Source organism: Dryobates pubescens, chromosome Z (genome assembly GCF_014839835.1).
Source record: "Dryobates pubescens isolate bDryPub1 chromosome Z, bDryPub1.pri, whole genome shotgun sequence".
Classification (NCBI taxonomy): Eukaryota; Metazoa; Chordata; class Aves; order Piciformes; family Picidae; genus Dryobates; species Dryobates pubescens.
Window position 1 is genome coordinate 74,608,308 of NC_071657.1, and position 19,937 is coordinate 74,628,244.

General features: G+C 43.0%; 1 protein-coding gene across 1 annotated transcript; it reads right to left on the minus strand.

Moving 5' to 3' along the window:
• Window positions 1–804: 804 nt before the first annotated feature.
• CETN3 (centrin 3) lies at window positions 805–14,867 on the minus strand. Its single transcript, XM_054178699.1, has 5 exons — window positions 14,774–14,867; window positions 12,262–12,397; window positions 8,756–8,870; window positions 5,202–5,393; window positions 805–1,255 (listed from the first exon to the last, which is right to left on the minus strand). The coding sequence occupies exons 1-5, from the start codon at window positions 14,788–14,790 to the stop codon at window positions 1,212–1,214; spliced, it is 504 nt and encodes a 167-aa protein (XP_054034674.1). The 5' UTR covers window positions 14,791–14,867; the 3' UTR covers window positions 805–1,211.
• Window positions 14,868–19,937: the final 5,070 nt, after the last annotated feature.

The following is a 19,937-nucleotide window of genomic DNA, read 5'->3' on the forward strand; positions in this document are numbered from 1 at the left end:
CTGTCTGTAACACTTGATCAGTTATACAGATGCACTGCCAGTCATTTTGAATTGCTCCAACTTTCTCTATGAATGGAGCAGTACTGGTGGCTTACCAGAGAGCAAAAGAGTCTTTCACACATGACAGTGTTACAATACCTACTCCAAAAATAGGAAAAATCTATTTAACTTTGGTGTCTTCAATAAATTCCAAGTACAGATTATTTGTGCAGGGCAACCCTGTTTGTAACCTCAGGGTCACTGACAGTTAAAATGCAGCTCTTTTTTGACAATGAAGGTGAACACAGGATTAACCAAGAGTTAGAGTTATTTTTATATATATATATAAATTAAAGGAGAGCAAAATTTAAAGAAAATGCAATTAAAATACAGAGAATCTGGAAAACTGATTCACAAGAACTCTTCTGGATGACACCTGGCAAACTAGAAATACACCTTGTCTCTTCAGCTCCTTGCAAAGTTCATTCCTTACGCTTTTCTTCTAACTAGATACTGCAGAAAGAGCATCTACTCATGACAGTTGTCATTGTCTTCACAATCAGCTATCGGAGAGATGGATACTGAAGAGCTGCTGGCTGAAAGGTGAATGATTTAAACACATCTTTGAGAGTTTATCACCATGCACAGTTGCCAGCCCTTTGCTGTTAATACAGAGCTAATAAACTGCATCTTTAAGGATGTGATTCCTTAATTAGTTAATGTTACTGTTCACTTAGAACAGCAGAAGTACAGGCCTATAAAAAAAAAGAAATTCCCTGAAGGCTTCCAGTTCAGATTAAACTACAAAGAAATAAGACTTTCAAGTAGCAATAGTAAACAACATTTTATTAAAATGAAGTTTGTCAAACCTTATGTATCAAAACTAAGGCCACAGCTAATGCTAACACAAAGCTGACCTCAAAAGGTTCTTACAGTATGATACAGTTTATAAATCTTATACAAAGCTATTTTACAAATGAGTACTCAAACATTCTGAAATGCAGCCTTACTTACTTGCTCTAAAACCATCTAGCAATTTTCCTAGTGATAATATTTACTGATACAAAGTACTGACTAGCAGTGCATATAACCTCTCTGTATTTTGGTCCTCTGAGGAAAGTAATTCTCTGCATCATTCCAGCTACAGAAATGAATGGAAGTACAAAACATGGCAATGGAAGCTGTCAATGATTCCTCCATTTTGTGCTGAGTTCATTTCTTGTCTTCTAATGCTAAATATCTCCAGTCATAATTGCAATAAATTCTTCTTGGTTGACTGTAGAAAAAAAAGAGAGAAATCATAAGACAAAGAGCAAACATCTACAAACCACAAGAAAACAATGCTCGTCTGTATTACACTTAAAGATTTCCCATTTATTTAGTATTTGTTGGGTTTGGTTCACTTTTAATCAGGTTTTACAGGTTAGGATTCTCTGCTTCTAAAACAACAGACTTTTCAATTCTTTTTTTCATGTAAAAAGAAAAGTCAGAATGTAACTATGGACAACATGTAAGCCAGAACCCAGCTCACATGTAATGTCCATATTTCTAAGTATGAAAGTAAAAATAGGCTAAAAGTAATGTAATACTTTACAATCATGATTTTTCAAAGATAAAGCCAGGCTGGATGTGACTCTGAGCAACCTGATCTAGTGTGAGGTGTCCCTGCATGTGGCAGGGGGGATGGAACTAAATGATCCTTGAGGTCCCTTCCAACCCTGACAATTCTATGATTCTATGATTTATAGAAATACTAGATAAAATATTAAGTGCTTCTCAAGCAACAATACTGCAGTTCTAATCAAATCCAGTTTTGTCCTTAAAATCATGATGCAGACATTCACATCCGAAATATGCCCCCACCCCAAACCATTCTATTCCTCTCTCAAACCTGTAACACTTGCCAAAGACAAAATGAATGTTAAGAACATCTACTGATTCCATAAATTAGCAAGAATTAAAATAGACTTTTGACAAGCTTTTCCCCATCTGAACTTTTTTCATTCTTCAGTTATAATTAATAGAAATTTTACAGAAATGCACTTGAAGAAATTAAGTCATAATAAATTAATTAGCAGTCATTAATTATTTTGCTGCACTTATACCTAAGCTATTGACCTTACTCATATGTTAAAACAGAGCCACTGTAAAAGAGTTAACCAATCAACATGTTCACTCTGCAACTAATTACTGCAGTGGGAAATGATTAGAGTAAGTCAGTGTGGCATAGAAAAGACCAGACACGTATGAAGAATTCTCCCTGACAATTCTCTCTCCAAGCTGCTAAACAAAACACTGCAAAATAAGAGCTACATTTACAACTAGAACAAAATTAAACAAATTCAAGTATGTTAAGGAATAAAGAATAAACCTAAATGTGCCCTGTTGTGATCCATCCAAAAATAAGAAACAAGTAAGAGCCACTCTATCTTAGGACCCTGCACTCTGAAGTATCAATCATATAGCCACACTGCATAAGCACTGTGTTGTCTGTGTGACTTTTAGGAGCATTTCCACAGCTTTATCACTGTAAGTGGCACAAATATATAAATCCTCCCTAAAAATACTCCCTGGTTTCAAACATCCTTGTTAAAGAACACTGCAGAGTGGAAACAAAATGCTATAATAGCAGAAGAAATTTTGTAACAAACTGCAAAGAAAAGCACAGTTACAATTATCATTAAAACCAAGTCAACCACCCTCGGATTTAGGACCTGTTCACAAATTAAGCACAAAGAAATCAGGACCAATCACAATCTTTCCAAGTGTCAGATTTCCTTCATTTCTACAATATAAAGGATCACAAAAGAAAACCAAAAAGGCATCAGAGCTAATAGAACTATGCAGGGTTAAAGATACTATTTCAGTGAAGGTTTATTCCCCAATTCTGTGCCAAAATCTGAGACCTATGACTGGATCATGTTTCCTTCAGATGCACCCACACTGAGACTAGAAAACTGGATGAACTGACAGAAAGGGGTTTCTGAAAATAGTCACATTCCAAAACAGAAGTCATTCCTATGAGCAGGAATAAGAAAATGCAAGATAGAGATATGTCAAAAAAGACTTTCTTCTGCAGAAACTTTTGTACAGCTCAGTGGTTTTACTGGGGACACAAGGGTTCAAACAGACTAGGTATGACAAGACATTGCAAAACAATGCAAGAAAATAAGAAGGGTGTTAAACCACAAGTGGTATTATTCCTGTATTTGAAGTATCCGTTTAAAATCCTGCCAACAAGCAGTTTCAGATTATGTTCTTTCTCCTTTTTTTGGCAGGAAAAGGAGGAGAATTAGATGACAGCAAGATTTTGCTGCATGACCCAGATGTTTGAAGCTAAATGGAACAGTGATTCACAGGATTATTTACTTTTTCAGAACAAATCTTTAAAAAGCTAGAAACAGCATCAGTTTTCTTTAAAGAACAGAAAACACACAGAACCTTAAGGATAAACATCACCATATACAAACATTATGCTGTCAATCTTCCATATCTGATCTCACACTTGACTGCTCTAACAAAGAGATGGAATGGATGAATGACTAAGAGGAAACTGAGCCACCCACTCTTAGCTGATCAATTTGACTTAAAAAATGTAGCACTAACCCAAAATAATTATGAAAGAAGACAGTCTACATTCAATTTGCAGTGACCAAATAGCCACATGACAGAATAAAAAATATTAAAATAGAATAAATCCTTAATGCACAATACTGACATCCCAATTGGTAGCTCCAGGAGAACAACACAGAACCAAATGTGCTGGCAGATGACTCTTTACTCACCATGTGAGTGGTCCCTGAAATTTAGATAATAAGGTTTCTGGTGTAAGCATAAAGATGTTTTCAAGTCAATAAATAAACCTAAGTTTCAGTGTTCACAATGATTTAATAAGCACAGTAGCAAACTAATTTCTTAACTTTTTATCAAGCTAACAAATCCCTCTGTAGACAGCTCCGTATGGACCATGTCAATTGCCCAGGACCATTTTTCACAGGATGCTCTTTGCCACTCTGAGGTTCAGAAGTATTTCAAATCATAGAATACTGAAATAATTTTGCTTACAAAAGACCTTTAAGATCAAGTCCAACTATTACCTAACTCTACCAAGTCTCGTGCTTAAAAATGTCCCCTCAGGACCACATCTCTTGAAAAGACCTCCAGGGATGAGAACTCCACCACTACCCTGGGCCGCCTGTTCCAAGGCTTGACAACCCTTTCAGTGAAGATATTACTTCTAATACCCAACCTAAACCTCCCCTGGTGCAACTTGAGGCCATTTCCTCTTGTCCTATTGTTAGTTATTTGGGAGAAGAGACCAACATCCACCTCATTCCAACCTCTTTCAGGTAGCTGTAGAGAGCAGTAACATCTCTCTCCTCAACCTCCTCTTCTCCACACTAAACAATCCCACCTCCCTCAGCTGTTCCAGAACCCTAACCAGCTAAGCTGTCCTTCTCTGGACATGATCCAGCACCAAAATGTCCTTCTTGTAGCAAGACCCCCAAAAACTGAACACAATACTCAAAATGTACTAGTGCCAAGTATAGAAGACAATTGCTTCCCTGGCCCACGCTGGTCACACTACTCCTGATAGGAAACAAGATGCTGTTGGTCTTCTATGCTGTTGGTCTTCTTGGGCACCGAGGCACACACTGGCTCATGTTTAGCCCACTGTGGATCAACGCTCCCACATCTTTCTCTGATGGACAGCCTTCCAGCCTCTTTGAAGACCCACCCAAACTGATCCTGCATAGACGCAGGCTACAACCAGCACAATTCAGGAGCTTAATATTCTATATCTGATTATCACAACCACTGAAATCACAGCCTGATACAGCACCACTTAGAAACACTGGTGATCAAAAGGACACCTTAGTCTTGTTACTGATTTATAAGGAAATAAAAATGTAATGTAGGTACACAGAATCTCCCAAGTATACATTCACTAACTTCCACCTTCAACTACACTTTCAACAATCTGCTTGTTACACATTGGTTGAGTAAGAGTGGTGAACCAACTTGAAAAATCAACTTGATTTTTAGATCCCAACATGTGTTTGCAGAACTGCTAGCTGCCAAAACCAACTATTTCCACTATTTGTAAGCTATATTAAGTTTAAGCTGAAGGTTATTTAGAAGGAAAAGAAAGAGAACATTTTAAGAATAAAGGAAAGGAAAATAAGAACAGATTATGTGGGGTTTTGTTTGCTAGCACATACTTTCTCCATCTCCATCCTTATCAAATTCTTCAATCATAGCCCGTAGTTCTTCATCAGACATATTTTCACCCAATTCTCTAGCAACCCGGCGCAGGTTTCTCAGACTTATTTTGCCAGAATCATCATCATCAAATAACTTGAATGCCTTGAGTATTTCTTCCTGTGGGTCTCTATCCAATATCCAGTCTGTCACTGTAAGAGGGATACTTAAGTTAGAATATTCTGAAAGGTAAATTGAGAATGACTTCAAGCAGACTTATGGCATTATGAAGGACATACACTTCTGATTTCACTCAGTCTTTCATTTTTTTATTTCAATTCATCATGCACATTTGTTTGGCTGCTTTCTGACCTCTCTTCCCCATCTCTCTTTTCCCAAGCAGAGCTTGTCTTTAGGACATACCTGTTGCAGTGGAAAGCGGCAGGGCAATTTACACAGTCGTGCTTGCAACACACTTTGCAATAGGAATTAAAAGTATAGATGTGCCTCCTCTGTTTCACACTTACCTTTCACAATAAACATCAGTTCTGACAGATGAATACACGTGAAATTTTTTATTTTATATGTTCTGATGAAGAAAGAATTTTGACTTGGAGAGAACACTAGATCTCTAAGTAATAAAAACCCCACTCACATAGAACCTCCCTCTTTTAGATAAAAAATTCACACTGACAAAAAAATGTCCCAATACCCTAAGCCCAGGGGTTATAAAAAGGACATCACTGCAAACTGCATGATGTTAATTCTGAAAGGATTCATCAGTCTTTTATCATTGCTTTTATCACAACCATTTGTCAGGTTTGGTAACAGAAATGACAAACTTGTCACATAAAATATTTTCCAGGTAATTATTTCAGACCAACCAACCATAATGTATCTTCACATTTCTGTACCTGCTGGTCTTGTATCACAGGGCTTGGTATTTATGACTTTCATCAAGCCATTAAAAACACATCAACCCCATTAGTGCAAAGGGAACACTTAGCATCTGCTGCTGCCTGCAGATGGAATGCCTGCTCTGCCTTAGCAAACCTGACAAGGAAAAATTAAGACTCAAGCTCATATAAGCTCACTGCAACAATGAAGTTTATATGTCTACACAAATCCTTCAGATTGATGTTAAAATGAAATATTTTAACTTAAAACAACTAGGATGCATGACAGTATTGCATCATTTGGAAAAGAAACTATCTTTTGTGAAAAAAAGAACACTTAGCTGGAGAACAGTAAAACACTAGGTCTCTAAACACCACAGGTCATATGACTCTAACAAACAAGATAAAAACGTAATTGTATCTTCATACATTTCAGATGGGGCATTTCTACATTCAAAGCCATAAATGCCACTAAATTATGAAAAAAATGATGGCTTAAGAATTGCCAAGCTATACTGGGTAGCTCTTCACAAGTAAAGCTTCTCTAAATGACTTGCTGGAACGTGTCCAGAGAAGGGCAACAAAGTTGGTGAGGGGTTTGGAACACAAACCCTATGAGGAGAGGCTGAGGGAGCTGGGGTTGCTTAGCCTGGAGGAGGCTCAAGGGAGACCTTATTGCTCTCTACAACTACCTGAAGGGAGGTTGTAGACAGGCGGAGGTTGGGCTCTTCTCCCAGGCAAACAGCACTAGAACAAGAGGACACAGTCTCAAGCTGTGCCAGGGGAGGTTTAGGCTGCAGGTTAGGAAGAAATTTTACACACAGTGATTGCTCATTGGAATGGGCTGCCTGGGGAGGTGGTGGAGTCACCATCACTGGAGGTGTTTAGGAGACTTGATAAGAGTGCTTGGTTGCATGGTTTAGTTGATTAGGTGGTGTTGGATGATCGGTTAGACATGACGATCTCAAAGGTCTCTTCCAATCTTGTCTATTCTGTTCTGTTCTATTCTGCCAAGATCACATTGCATCAAAGCAGCACTGAACTCTGATTCAAGTGTTGAGACAGGTCTGATCACCTTCATGTATGTCTTGTGTTTTCTACAAGAATTTTCCTAGCTGTTCATAGGTCTCACTGACTGCCCGTACAGCTGGCCAGGTGGGAACCATGAAACAATGAAAAATGACAGGGGTGAACATCAGGAATTAATAAGTAACCACAGAATATTTAATTATATAATATTATAGCATAATGACATAATCATAGTTATTATAAGTTACTATTCCTATATCAATTAGTTATGATTACTCTTACATAAATATTCTCTTTTTTTAAACAACAAAAATATAAATCAGAACTGATCACATTTATTCCCCTGTGGCTTTATTTTGGGGTCTTTTCTGGCATGATTTGCTCTAATCATACTATCATAGTATCAGTCAGGGTTGGAAGGGACCACAAGGACCACCTAGTTCCAACCGCTCTGCCATGGGCAGGGATACCCCGCACTAGATCAGGCTGGCCAGAGCCTCATCCAGCCCGGTCTTAAACACCTCCAGGGACGAGGCCTCAACCACCTCCCTGGACAACCCATTCCAGGGCTTTGCCTCTCTCAGGGTGAAGAATTTCCTCCTCACATCCAGCCTGAATCTCCCCACCTCCAGCTTCATTCCATTCCCCCAAGTCCTATCACTACCTGATATCCTGAGAAGTCCTAAGCTGGAAAACAAGTACAGAAATTGGTTTTTGTAATTAATAACAAATTTTGTCCAATATTAACCTGTTAAATGTTAAAATTTGCCACGTTTCAATCAATAAATTGTTTTGCCTCATTAAGTAGATTGTTCTTCGTAGCCAAGAGCAACTACACACATACTACACTGAGGTGTTTTTTTCCTTTGGGTTTCTCTTTCCAGAAATTCTATAGAAATCCAGTACTTTGAACACATGGACTGGAATAATAAATATATAAAGTCATACATGGAGAAATCCCATACAGTTTTTTTGTGGGTTTTTTGGTACATATGAGTTGTACAAAAAAGTATAAATCATGTCTAACTGCCAAAAAAAAAAAAAATCTTCAAAGAAACTTAAACCCTAATCTTCATAAATTCTGCAGACACTCAAAGACATTCTCTAAGTATATCAAACTCAACCATACACAACCTTCAGATGAAAGAAACAGCCTAATGAAATTCCACAGTTTTTATCAGATGAAAATCCTTGACGTACCATATTTAACATCTGCTTCACTTTCTCTTATCTTTGTGTTTTATATATATATATGAAGACTGTATTCAGTTTCAAAGTATGTTTGTGTATACACTCCTTCCCCTGAAGCTCAGGGCCAAATACTTTCTTCACAGCAGGAAGGAGAATCTTACAAAATCCATGAACAACACAAGACTACATACATATTAAGTTAGTATTTATTCCATAGTGTAAGTTTGAAAAGGATTAGTTCTCTGTATACTTTGGTTCCTTTTATACACCTCTACACATCAAAGGCAGTATTCAGAATAAAAAAAATTTATTTTCCTCCACTCTTGACCTCTATTAAGAAAAAAAAATACATCTCTCATTTCTATTCCTTAATAGCAGAAGCACACAAAGCACTGCTTCTAAGTTGTAGTCACTGCTATATGCTGTATTTCTCTAAAGGTACATAATCAAAAACTTACCAACTTCATTGAAATCTTCAAAAGTGATCTTGCCCGTCGCTTCTCGGTCATAATCTTTGAGTATTTTCAGTACATCAGCTTTTTTCACATCAAAACCCAAGGCTCTCATTGCCACCTTTTGGAATAAAATGGAAGTGCACCCACACGTGAAGATTATTAAAAGAGAGATCTAGCAGATTTCTTTTTATTTTCAATAATTGCCTTCTTGACCAGGTGTGCATCAGTGGTTTAGCAACAATAGTAAATAAAAATAATAAAAGGGGAAAAAAGCTTTGGACATAAGTATCTCCTAAAACTACTACCAGCAAATGGAACACAAAGTTACAGTGGAAAAGCACTTTCAGGGATTTTAACAGACTACACCAAATGCTACTTAGGGCAATAGATTTATTTATCTAACTTCCAAAACCACTTCAAGTACTGATCCTTTTTCAAATCTAAACCTGCAAATCATTCTTCAAAATATTATTCTTCATATTCATGTGCAGTGTGTTTATGGATTTGCAAGCCAGTGACTTCACAGATTTTGCAGTGAACAGCCCTAAACAACCATTTTTTTATTTTTCCATCAGTTTCCTATTTCAATTGAGATGGCAACTTCTCAGCATATACTACCTTTGACTTCCTCCAAACTGATGAACATACAGAAGTGGAAAACCACAATCCTACCAGATGCAGCAATTTAAAAAAATCTATGCTGATTTTTAAAGGCAGATAGTTCTTTTCCTTATTTCTGTTCTTCCACAGTATTATCTTTGGGGCCACAAAATTTAAATGACAGCTAAAAAACAGCTTTTTTCTCTATCCTGACAACTAGGAATTCAAAGCATACCATAACTGGAAAAGTGCAGTAATAGTCCCAAAACAGTCCTCACTACCACCCCACTCACTGTGGCTTCTAGCAAAGATATAATACCTCAACTCTGAAATAAATAGAAGGGAACTGTTGTACCTAATACATTTCTGTAACAGCAACTAAAGTAAAAATAAAACTATTTTTTTCCTCATATGAGTTAACTGGTAGAGACTGAATGCAGAGTCAGCAGGTAGGATTAGGTATCAGAAACAGGGAACTGCTGGACAGAATCCACCAGAGGCTGCACAGACACTGAGGGGACTGGAGCATCTCTGAGGAGGAAAGGCTGAGAGACCTGGAGCTGCTCAGACTGACGGGCACACTGAAAGGGGATTTTATCAATACTGATCAGTATCTGAAGGGCAGGGAGCAAGAGGATGGGAACAGAATCCTTGCAATGGTGCCCAAAGACAGGACAAGGGGCAATGAGCACACACTGGAACCCAGGACATTTCCAAATGGAAAAACTTTGGTGTGAGCCCTGGAGTAGGCTGCACAGATTGGCTGTGGAGTCTCCTTCTGTGGAGAGGTTCCCAACCTGACTGGACATTGGGATCAAGGGCACCTGTGGGCGACCCAGCTTTAGCAGAGGGGTTGGACTTAATGATCCCCTGAGGGGTTGGACTTAATGATCCCCTGAGGTCTCTTCCAACCCTCACCATGCTGGGATCCCTTCACAAAAGAATCACACCAAGTAAGTGACAGAAACACTGGCCTCTCCAAAGCAACTTTTTGTTCTTGATGCAGTATAACTAGAATAAAAACCCATAAAATATTTAAAGACACTTTGTAGAGAATTCAAGATGGGAGGACTCACTAGGAAAGACTGTCCTCCTAATCTCTGATAGTTGATAGATACGAACAGGAGAATCCTCCCTTGGAAGGAGATCAGGCTGCCTGACCAACTTGATCTCCTTCTATGATCAGGTGACCCGCCTGGTGGATGTGGGGAGGCCTGTGGATGTAGTCTACCTGGACTTCAGCAAGGCCTTTGACACTGTCTCCCACAGCAAACTCCTGGCCAAGCTGTCAGCCCATGGCTTGGATGGGAGCACACTGTGATGGGTTAGGAACTGGCTGGAGGGCTGAGCCCAGAGTGGTGGTGAATGGTGCCACATCCAGCTGGCGGCCAGTCACTAGTGGTGTGCCCCAAGGATCAGCGCTCTTTAACATCTTTATTGATGATCTGGATGAGGACATTGAGTCCATCATCAGTAAATTTGCTGACGACACCAAGCTGGGGGCAGGAGTTGATCTGCTGGAGGGTAGAGAGGCTCTGCAGAGGGACCATGACAGGCTGGACAGATGGGCAGAGTCCAAGGGCATGAGATTGAACACATCCAAGTGCCGGGTTCTGCACATTGGCCACAGCAACCCCATGCAGTGCTACAGGCTGGGGTCAGAGTGGCTGGAGAACAGCCAGGTGGAGAGGGACCTGGGGGTGCTGGTTGACGGTAGACTGAACATGAGCCTGCAGTGTGCCCAGGCAGCCAAGCGGGCCAATGGCATCCTGGCCTGCATCAGGAACAGTGTGGCCATCAGGAGCAGGGAGGTCATTCTGCCCCTGTACACTGCACTGGTTAGGCCACACCTCGAGTACTGTGTCCAGTTCTGGGCTCCTCAGTTTAGGAAGGATGTTGACTTGCTAGAACAAGTCCAGAGAAGGGCAACAAAGTTGGTGAGGGGTTTGGAGCACAAGCCCTATGAGGAGAGGCTGAAGGAGCTGGGGTTGCTTAGCCTGGAGAAGAGAAGGCTCAGGAGTGACCTTATTGCTCTCTACAGCTACCTGAAGGGAGGTTGTAGACAGGCCGAGGTTGGTCTCTTCTCCCAGGCAACCAGCACTAGAACAAGAGGACACAGTCTCAGGCTGCGCCAGGGGAGGTTTAGGTTGGATGTTAGGAAGAAGTTGTATACAGAGAGAGTGATTGCCCATTGGAATGGGCTGCCTGGGGAGGTGGTGGAGTCACCATCATTGGAGGTGTTCAGGAGGAGACTTGATGGGGTGCTTGGTGCCATGGTTTAGTTGATTAGGTGGGTTGGATTAGTTGATGGGTTGGACACGATGATCTTGAAGGTCTCTTCCAACCTGGTTTATTCTATTCTATTCTAAGGGCAGGTACTAAGCCTTCCACACAGAGCAAGCAGCATACCGCATTCCCACAGTCCATCAGCTCTCCAGTGAACAGTGCAAGAGGATAAGCTCTGGCTTGCAGTCAGGGTTTTATGTATTTCATTCACAACTTCTACCTAACCATCTGAAATTTGTGGATTTTGTCAACACCAAGTTTTATATTACACAGTGCCTTGAAACAGAACTAAACACCTTTTCAAGAGCTTTTTCCACTGTCCAAGATAAACCCTGGGGAACAACCAGAACAGTGTTATGCGTAATGCTACAGCAGTCGTATTACTGTGCCAAGTACATAGTGTGGGACAAAAAGCTCATCCCTACACTAATTCGCTTCCCCCTAACCCACCCAAATACCCTCACTCTTTCAGCCCACCAAGAGGCCTTTAACACAAAGCACATATATAAAAGATCTTAAAACCTTCTAAGTGATTAAAACTAAACATCTTAAAAATGTACTTTGAAACAAGACACATATTATATATCATAAAATTGTTTAAAGGAAAAAACCAAAACTTTTACCTTTAATTCATGGTAATTTATTGCTCTATCTTTGTCTGTATCAAACAACTCAAAGGCATCTTTAATTTCTTGCTTCTGTTCTTCAGTGAGTTCTCTTCTTTTCTTCTTTTTAGTTTTGTCTACTGAAAGCTCATTCCTATGTAAGATGAAAATAAAATTACATGTAATTGATTTCCAGGCATTTGCTGGGAAGACACCATTGTACACAACGTTTTCCACCCGTAAGAAGCTCACCATAATTGCACAGTTCACTACCTTCTCTAGTCAGTCTCTTCCCAGATTGTCCTCTCAGTTTAAATAACACTTGAAATAGACAATTCTTTTGTGAAAGCTTAATAATACCACTATTCCCCCAACCAGGATAAAATCAACAGGTGTTTTACTTAATAAATAGCAACAACAACAAAAAGAAGGTAGAAAAACTACCACTTAAAAAGGGAGTACTTGGGATTACAAACTAGACCAACAGTTGAAATGATAGAACTCCAGAAAACACTTGTATTTCTGAATCATAGCTTAGAAGAATTTTGAGACAGGCTGTAGGAGGCTTAACTAGGACAGACAACGGAGCTGTCTGGCTACTAAAGTGAGCATTAGGTGCCACAAATCTGCTTTGTTGCTAGTAACAGTTCTTAGATAAGTAGCATTTGTGGATTTTTCCTTTCCAGCACATACACACACACACTGTTCTAAAAGGGTCTTGCTCTGTTTTGACCAATGCAAAAAAGACAAGCCCTCCAGATCAGCACACCTTGCTCAAAGACAGTTGTCTTCTCCTTGGCTAATCTAGGAATAAGATTAAATTTTCAGATTACACACACAAAATAAAATGATTTGTACATTGGGAACAACAGTAGAAAAAAACTGAAAAGGATGGAACTGGAGAGAAAAGGGTAAATTTTGCTTCAACTGTGCTCTACTCACATCAATGAGATTAACTACTGTGAGTGCAGCAGCAGAAAAAAACTTGGTGGGAAAGGACTAAGGAAAGTGGATCCAAGTGCTGTCCATCACTACCTAGAGTGACAACAGCAACAGGTCCCACTCAGATGAGCACAGAGAAAGAATGACACAACTATAAAACACTAGAGGAGAAACCGCAGATGGACCTAAGGGGAAATATTTTCACAGTGTGTTCACATGCTGCCACAGTTGCTCTGGGAGACTGAAGAATCTCCATCATTAGACATTCTTGGAATCCAGCTGGAAAAGGTGCTCAGCAAGCTCATTCAGTTTTGAGTCAGATCTGCTCTGAGCAGAAAGCTGGACTATGTGACTTCCAGAAGTCCTTCCTAACCTAAACTGTTGTTTCATTTAGATTATCCTCTCAGCAAAACACATTAAACTCATTTGTTTGCATGTACCAGAGGTAAATTACATGCTGTGTCACCTACTGTAAAATGCATAAAAATTAGTGAAGAGAAAATTGTTTTTCAAGGACATTTGTTTTCTAAATCTCCTGTAATAAACTGCTTTTTCTTTTCCTTTGTTAAGGATTTGCTAATTTCAATCAAAACCAAAGATTAACACACAGCTGGACTTTAGCTTTCAGCAACCACCAACGCTACACCAGCAGACTTCAAATACAGACGAGTGCAATCTGTGCAAGCTGGACCTGCCTCAGACCCCAATATCATCCAAGAGTGAGAAGTCCTTAGCAGACCAGTTGGGACAGCATGGTTTCATTAAGGCTTTGGATTACTATAGCTTTTGAAAGGACTAAAATAACTCTGAGCTAGCTATGTAATTAGGTTTGGCAGAGTAGTAGCTCAGAGCCAGCAAGCCCGTATTTTGTAAGCTGTGATAACAAAATCCACTTAGGAGTCTGAAAGCAGATTAGTGACCACCTCTTCTAGAAGGATCTGGCTACTCAAGTGTTTATTTTGTCCGTGGCAATTTTTTTTTTAATTTATTTTTTTTTTTAAAGAGGCAGCATTACTTAAACATAAGTACTTCAGGGATAACGCTACAACCACCTTTACCATACGAAGCGTGAGACTTCTCAGACGGGAAAACTAAGGAACACATATGCGACATACATTTATTAATTATGTGTGAAGACAAGGATTTGTCATGTACAGAATTCACAAGCCAAGTCTCTTTACACAGCAGTTACTGAATTAGAACTACAAACAACGCTGAGCTCCACAGGCTATCAGCACTCATTAGAAGTTTTTTTTCCAGGTGTATTACTTTTGACAACCCAGAAGTGACCCTCTCAAAGCCAGACGCGACGGGCGCTTCCCTCCCTCGGTGAACAGACGGCTGCCGGCCCCGATCCGCCCACGGCCCCCTCTCCGAAGGGATCAGACATACGCGGCTAGAGCCGGTGGATGAACTTCACTGGCACAGCCAGCGCCCAGGCCCCACAGCTGCCCGCCTCACGCCGCTTCTCCCCGACATCTCCCCGAAAGGGCACCGACGCCCTGAGGGCCCCAGAGGGCCGGCCTCCAGCACAGCCATCCGCCGCCTTCCAGGGCCCCTTAGGGAAACCACCCAGGCTCGTACCGACCTCAAGGCCAAGCTCATGCTGCCGCCGTCCCCGAGGCGAGCCACGCCGGGCCGGGCTGGGCCTGACGGGGCCGGGCCGAACCGGACCAGACAGCACCACCCGTTCCCCTCCTCACGGGCCCGCCGCTGTCCCTTCCCCTTGGAAACGCGGCACGACGCCGGCGCCCACCAACCGGCGCCCTCTTCGCCGCGCCACCTGCGTCTGATTGCGGCGCTGGAGGCGAGCTTCCCGCCTTCTAGCGCTAGACGCTCGCTTATTGGCTGATGGGTTGCCACTCAAGAGAGAAGGGCGGGGGGTTGGTGTGAAGGGCTGTTACCCAGAATGCAGAGCGGCCAGGTCAGAGGTTGGGGCGGGGTGGGGGGGCAGGTAGATAATGTTGCTGGAGCAGGTTGGCGGCAGCAGTTCGAGACTTGTTTACACTGTAGCACGGCTGGCAGCTCCCAGGGGTGGCTCGGAGCGGGCGTGCCGCCTCTGCTCGCCCTTCTCAGTCCTGGTGTACTGGGCTGTGACACAAAGCTCGGGTGCTGCCCGCGTCCTCCGCCGCCGAGTCCGACGGCGCCATCTTGAGTGTGGAAGTATGGCGGCTGTTGAGAAGCTGTCTCAGCGGTGGTCCTGCTGACCGGGACTGGGGATAAGGCGCTGCGTGCGTGGCGGAAACTGTCGGCACGCCTGGGCGTTGGCTGTGCGTTGGAAAAGGGGCTGGTATCTTTCAGTTGAGAATCGCTGCTCGCTGTGTACCCTTGAGATGGGGTCAGGGAGCTCTGTATCAGAGCTCCAAAACGCGAGGGGAGATGTGGTTCGTAACCATGTTGCAATGTGTATGGATACACATTATTCAGAGATCATGGATTTTGATCAGTCCTTTCTGACGTTGTGCCTTTCTTCCTAAAAGGAAGTAATTGATATTAAATGAAGGCTGAAGGCCTTAATACATAGTTCCAGTTCTCATTACCATTAATATTTTTGTGCTTTGCAAACCCGCAAATGAGCCAGTGTTGCATGTTCTGTAGATACAGGAAATAGTCATTGATAAAAACATAGAGAAAGAAGCATTGCCTCTGCTCTGGTCAGTGACATAATAGATGTGCTTTTTGCCTTGCCATTCCAGACTGACTCTGCAGATTGTGTTGAAACAGCATAGTCCAATGATAATTAGCTGGACCAAGTGTGTGTTCAAATCCTTCCTAAGCAGTCTGGCTAGACTCACAAGAAGGACTTGGGCAGTGAAAACGGCCCTCAGGCATTTCAGTCCTGCATGTTGCAGGAGTGACTGCATGTCTTGAAGGTGTTTTACAACTGCAGATATGTAGTCTTCCAGTAGTAAACCAGTAGCAGATTGACCCTGTTGGATGTGAAAAGTTGGATTCAATAGATAAGAGACATTTTTCCTGAAGAAAGTCAAGGAGACAGCAGGCTTGTTTGGCTGTTTGTATTACAATCTCTGGTCCATAGATCAATGAGGGAGAGGCACTGTCAGGGGTTTGTAATTCACCTCAGTTAACAAATAGTAGCTTTGTAACTGAAAGCATAAACTACTGTTAGGCTTTACCTTCAACTGTGCTGTAAGTGAAATTTTTTGTGAGAAAGTTTTAATTTCACTCCTTGCTGTTCTGCAGTTAAATGCCACCTTCTGTGCAATTGTACACTTGCTTTCAAATGTACAGTTTGAGGTGGGGTGTTGGGTGCAAGTTCTCAGGAGTCAGTACTGGAAGCTCTGTAGGTAGGCCCCACTGGTCACATTAAGGTGGTAGGTACTGTATAGTAAGCAAATATGCCTGCAAATCAATTATGTTACGCTTCATGTAACATACTTGCATGGCTGAGAGAAAGGGAAAGCTTTAAATGAGCATTGAGAACACAGACCTACAGTGTGTGTGGGGACAGTGTCATGGTCCTGAGTGTACCAGCAGCCCTGAATTGTGTGGTGTCATGTTGGGCCCGTACCTACAACTCATTTGCCTGGTGGTTCTGAAGTTCCTTGGTCCATGCCTGAGCTGTGTTACGCTGCTGCTGGCTTAGTTGGGCTTTGTAACCTGGCCATGAACTTGAGCCGTCACTTTGCAGCTGTTTGGCAATTGCTGAGTTGTTGACAGGTCTGGTTAGTGTCAGCATCCCTTCACCCTCTGGGAAGGTCACTAACCTTGGTTGTACTGTGGTCGTCTTTGCCTTCCAGCTTGTCATGGAGCCCCCCTGTCCTTAATACTCCTTGGTAAATGGACTTGGGTACTTGATATGACCCTCTGAGTATGTTTCTGAGAACAGGATGTATAAGTTCAGGCCCTATTTCTAAACTTAGAAGATGAACTAGAAAATTGCCTGCTGGCATCCAAGGCCAAGGAGCTTGCCATGACATCAGTGAGATCTATGTCTAACTAAGCACAAACAGCACTCCTCTTGCAAGTTTCCTGCTGGCTAGTAGGAAGCTTACTGGCTGTATGAATCCCACCTCACAAGTACTTGCTGTCCTTGCTGAGCAAGTGAGACCAAATCCTCCTGCAGTGGTTTCAGATGATAGAGGTAGGAGTCCTTGCTCTTCTGGTGGCCCACCATAGTGTGCCGGGAAAGGAGCACACGGCCTGGTGTATTTTAATCGCTTCCCATGCCTAACCTGCTTAGGTGGGCTTGAAATACTAAGGGCAATTAAGGGCTACAAAGTCCACAGGAATAGATACACCCCAATGTTCTGTGCCACTGAATTTGATTATTCCAACCAGTCTCATTTGCAAGTGTAGGAAGGGAAAGTGTCCATTTACAGCCCTCAGTGTTTGAAGTGATGATGTTTGTCTTTACACTGAACTGTCTTAAACTTCCCTTCAGGGCAGAAGGTCTCCAAGCAGAGATTCCTAGTGCAGCTGGTGCTGTTGTTAATGCTGTTCCTCAAATCTATGTAGTGCCAGCTTAATAAGGAAAATCAAAGAATCATAAAATGAATTGGGTTGGAGGGAACTTTGAAAGGTTATCTAGTCCAACCCTCCTGCAGTAAGCAGGCACATTTTCAACTAGAGCAGGTTGCTCAGGGCCCCATCAAGCCTGGCCTTGATTATCTCCAAGGATGGGGCCTCCACCATGAACTGGGGCAACCTACTCCAGTGTTCCACGACCCCCACAGTAAAGAACTTCCTAATATCCAATCTAAATTACGTTGCTCTAGTTTCAAATCATTGTCCCTTGTCCTGTCCCTACTAGCCCGCCTGAACAGTCCCTCCCCAGCTTTCTTGTAGGCCCCCTTCAGGAACTAGAGGGCTGCTATAAGGTCTCCCCAGAGCCTTCTCTTCTGCAGGCTGAACAACTCCCAACTCTCCCAGCCTCTCACTTGGCCTTGTCAAACCTCATGAGGTTCACTTGTCCAGGTCCCTCTGGATAACATCTCATCCCTCTAACATATTAACTGCACCATTCAGCTTGGGGTCATCTGCAAACTTCCTGAGAATACATAGAATACATAGAATAGACCAGGTTGGAAGAGACCTTCAAGATCATTGCGTCCAACCCATCAACCAATCCAACCCACCTAAACAACTAAACCATGGCACCAAGCACCCCATCAAGTCTCCTCCTGAACACCTCCAATGATGGTGACTCCACCACCTCCCCAGGCAGCCCATTCCAATGGGCAATCACTCTCTCTGTATACAACTTCTTCCTAACATCCAGCCTAAACCTCCCCTGGTGCAGCCTGAGACCGTGTCCTCTTGTTCTGGTACTGGCTGCCTGGGAGAAGAGGCCAACGTCTGCCTGTCTACAGCCTCCCTTCAGGTAGTTGTAGAGAGTAATAAGGTCACCCCTGAGTCTCCTCTTCTCCAGGCTAAGCAACCCCAGCTCCTTCAGCCTCTCCTCACAGGACTTGTGTTCCAAACCCCTCACCAACTTTGTTGCCCTTCTCTGGACTCGTTCCAGCAAGTCAGCATCCTTCCTAAACTGAGGGGCCCAGAACTGGACACAGTACCCGAGGTGTGCCCTAACCAGTGCAGTGTACAGGGGCAGAATGACCTCCCTGCTCCTGCTGGCCACACTGTTCCTGATGCAGGCCAGGATGCCATTGGCCCTCTTGGCTGCCTGAGCACACTGCAGGCTCATGTTCAGCCTACCATTGACTGGTACCCCCAGGTCCCTCTCCACCTGGCTGTTCTCCAGCCACTCTGACCCCAGCCTGTAGCTCTGCATGGGGTTGTTGTGGCCAATGTGCAGAACCTGGCACTTGGATGTGTTCAATCTCATGCCCTTGGACTCTGCCCATCTGTCCAGCCTGTCGAGGTCCCTCTGCAGAGCCTCTCTACCCTCCAGCAGATCAACTCCTGCCCCCAGCTTGGTGTCATCAGTAAATTTACTGATGATGGACTCAATGTCCTCGTCCAGATCATCAATAAAGATGTTAAAGAGCATGGGGCCCAGCACTGATCCTTGGGCCACACCACTAGTGACTGGCTGCCAGCTGGATGTGGCACCATTCACCACCACTCTCTGGGCTCGGCCCTCCAGCCAGTTCCTAACCCATCCCAGTGTGCTCCCATCCAAGCCATGGGCTGACAGCTTGGGCAGGAGTTTGCTGTGGGAGACAGTGTCAAAGGCCTTGGTGAAGTCCAGGTAGATTACATCCACAGCCTGCCCCTCATCCACCAGGCGGGTCACGTGATCATAGGAGATCAGGTTGGTCAGGCAGGACCTGCCCTTCCTAAATCCATGCTGGCTGGACCCGATCCCTTGGCCATCCTGGAAGTGCTGTGTGATTGCACTCAAGATGCCCTGCTCCATAATCTTTCCTGGCACTGAGGTCAGGCTGACAGGCCTATAATTCCCTGGCTCATCCAACCGGCCCTTCTTGTGGATGGGCACCATGTTGGCCAGCTTCCAGTCTTCTGGGACCTCTCCAGTGAGCCAGGACTGCTGAAAAATGATGGAGAGCATCTTGGCCAGCTCATCTGCCAGCTCTCTCAGCACCCTAGGATGGATCCCATCTGGTCCCATGGACTTGTGGGGATCCAAGCGGCTGAGAAGAGTTCTACAACATGCTCATGAAACATAGTGAAACTATGCATCTCCCTGGCTCCTTCTGCCAGCTCTGCAAGCCATCTGTCTGGAAGACATTCTGTCCTGCTAATAAAAATTGAGGCAAAGAAGGTGTTAAGTACCTCTGCCTTTTCCTCATCTTTTTATACAACATTTC